Genomic DNA, 2,500 nt, shown 5'->3' on the forward strand with positions numbered 1-2,500 from the left:
GCTTGGTGCATCATGGCCACCGCACAGCAACATCCTGTCATCTCCACCTGTGTCCTCGGTCTCTTTGCTCCCGTGGGATCACAGGGATGACTAGGATGATGTGTCACTGTGGGCGTGGCCTTTTCTTATTACCTCATTAACGGCCGTTAACGGATGTTGCTGCATCAGCCTTGTTTTGTTTGAGAGTTATTGTGGTGAGATTCCATCATACGCAGTCGTAAAAAGTCATTTTGTTATTGTGTTTTTGTGTGTGTGCGTGTGTGTGTGCGTGTGTGTGTGTGTGTGTGTGTGTGTGTGTGTGTGTGCACGTGTGTGTGTGTGCGTGTGTGTGTGTTTCCTCCTCACCTGGCAGTGCAGGAAGCGGAACCGGACTTTGGAGCTATGGACCATCCTTCCGTAGTTTTTCACATTGATGCTGCTCTTCTTCCAGCCGCTGGCCGGGTCGTAGGGGAAGGGGGGGTCCCACTTTACGTTCCCTATCGTCTGCAGGTCTTTATGGGTCATTTCCTGCAGCCAATCAAAACGCCAGAAGAGTTTTAGACATGACTTTGAATAAACCAATTACCCGCTGTCAAAATCGAACAGACATATCACATAATTGGCGTACGCAGCGTGGCGGTTTTGTGAGGTATGCAGACGACTGTGTGTTTCATGTAATGAACTGGCTGTATCTCGTAGCTGGAGGAGGTGAGGGAACGTCTTACCTTCCTGGGGGTGACGGTGCACAGGATGTTGATGATGCTGTTGGACTTCTCCTGTCCCTCCTGGGGATTCTTCTTACGAAACAGACGACTGCTGCTCGGGGCAGAGCGAGAGAGAGAGAGGGGGAGGGGGGGGGGCAGAGAGAGAGAGGGGGAGAGAGAGAGAGAGAAAGAGGGGGGGGCAGAGAGGGAGAGAGAGAAAGAGGGGGAGAGAGGGGGGAGAGAGGGAGAGAGAGAAAGAGAGAGGGGGGGGGACAGAGAGAAAGGGGGGGGGAGAGAGAGAGAGGGGGGGGGCAGAGAGGGAGAGAGAGAAAGAGGGTGAGAGAGAGAGGGGGGGCAGAAAGGGGGGGGAACAGAGAGAAAGAGGGGGAGAGAGAAGGGGGGGGGGCAGAGAGAGAAAGAGAGGGGGGGGGACAGAGAGAAAGAGGGGGAGAGAGAGAAAGAGGGGGGGGGGGCAGAGAGGGAGATTGAGAGAGGCAGAGAGGGAGAGAGAGAGAGAGAGGCAGATAGAGAGAGAGAGAGAGGCAGAGAGAGAGACACGTGTTACAACTGGCTCTCACTCTCCAGTCAGTGTTTACCATCATGCTCATTACATGTTAGCTGAACAGTTACCTGCCCAGCGACAGTGTCAACACAGAGCAGTTTAATCACTTTCCTTGTCTGCTTTGTCACACGGAGCGATGGCCTACAAGCAGCTGTCCGTGCTGCTGCGCTGTTTTGCATTTCAAATCTGGATCCAATCGCTTATCTATTGTTCTTACGGCTTTCAATCGTTATCACGTTACAAACTCAAGCTTGAACAATGGACACATTTGAGTTTTCATGACAGCTTAACTTGACTTAATGACGTTGAACGATGGTTTGTGCCTCATGTCATATACATTAAGCAGAGCTCTCTGCCTTTGTCCTCGTGCCTTCAACAGCAGCCATTTAAACCAGGAGAACAATCCGCTTCCTGTTAGGCAGGATATGCATAGAGGGAAATCAACATTCAATGCCCCTTTGTTTGACTTGACCCTCATCTCTGACCATTATTGTGACATCTTCATAAGGAAGCTCTTCCTCTGCGATGATAAGGCCCGTGCGTCTGCTTTTACAATCTCAAACTGACTGCAGTTGATCTGCTTATCTGCCCATGTGTGAGTCTAATGTCTTTAGCACAACAACGCAGGCTTTTGTGTGTGTGTGTGTGTGTGTGTGTGTGTGTGTGTGTGTGTGTGTGTGTCTGTGTGTGTGTGGGTGTGTGTGTGTGTGTGTGTGTGCGTGTGTGTGTGTGTGTGCGTGTGTGCTGGGAATCAAGGTCTGTCTAATCAGGAGGTCACCATGTCCACAAACAGGGTTCCTACACATTTTCACTTGAAATTTGAGATTTTCCAGACCTTTGATTCGTTTGGAAGATTTTGCCTGGTGTTCAATATGATCTGCGCAGATAGACATCTTAGAAGATTCTTCTTCAAAGTAAACAAATATCAGAGATGATTGGCAGGGTTCCTACACGGTTTCCATTTTAAAATTCCACATTGTTCCAGGCAGACCCTGTGTTCTGGACTGGATTTGATTTTGGTGGATTTTTAATATAATGCATGCTGACAGACAGAGCATCTCTCTATCTGAACATTATTCTTCACACCAACAAAAACTGTGGCCTCAAAGTGGCTCTACACAACAACATCAAAACTCCAGGTATCGGACCTGAACCACATCATTTTCCGTACTTTTCCAGGACCTTTTTTCAAAGTCCCAAACTATTCAAGACCTGGAAATGATCAAATTCACGTTTAATACTTTTCCAGACGTTG

At 48.9% G+C, this 2,500-nt stretch overlaps 1 protein-coding gene across 2 annotated transcripts in view; it reads right to left on the reverse strand.

Annotated features, from left to right (window-relative positions):
• Positions 1-2,500, reverse strand: part of plekhn1 (pleckstrin homology domain containing, family N member 1) — a 19,305-nt gene that overhangs the window by 15,380 nt on the left and 1,425 nt on the right. For both annotated transcript variants that reach the window (XM_083638735.1, XM_083638734.1), the window contains exons 2-3: positions 705-795; positions 346-507 (exon numbers count right to left, since the gene is read on the reverse strand). In XM_083638735.1, the coding sequence (XP_083494861.1) occupies positions 346-507; positions 705-795 (253 nt within the window). The remainder of the gene's footprint in view (positions 1-345; positions 508-704; positions 796-2,500) is intronic.

Source organism: Poromitra crassiceps, assembly GCF_964638095.1.
Source record: "Poromitra crassiceps genome assembly, chromosome: 6".
Lineage (NCBI taxonomy): Eukaryota > Metazoa > Chordata > Actinopteri > Beryciformes > Melamphaidae > Poromitra > Poromitra crassiceps.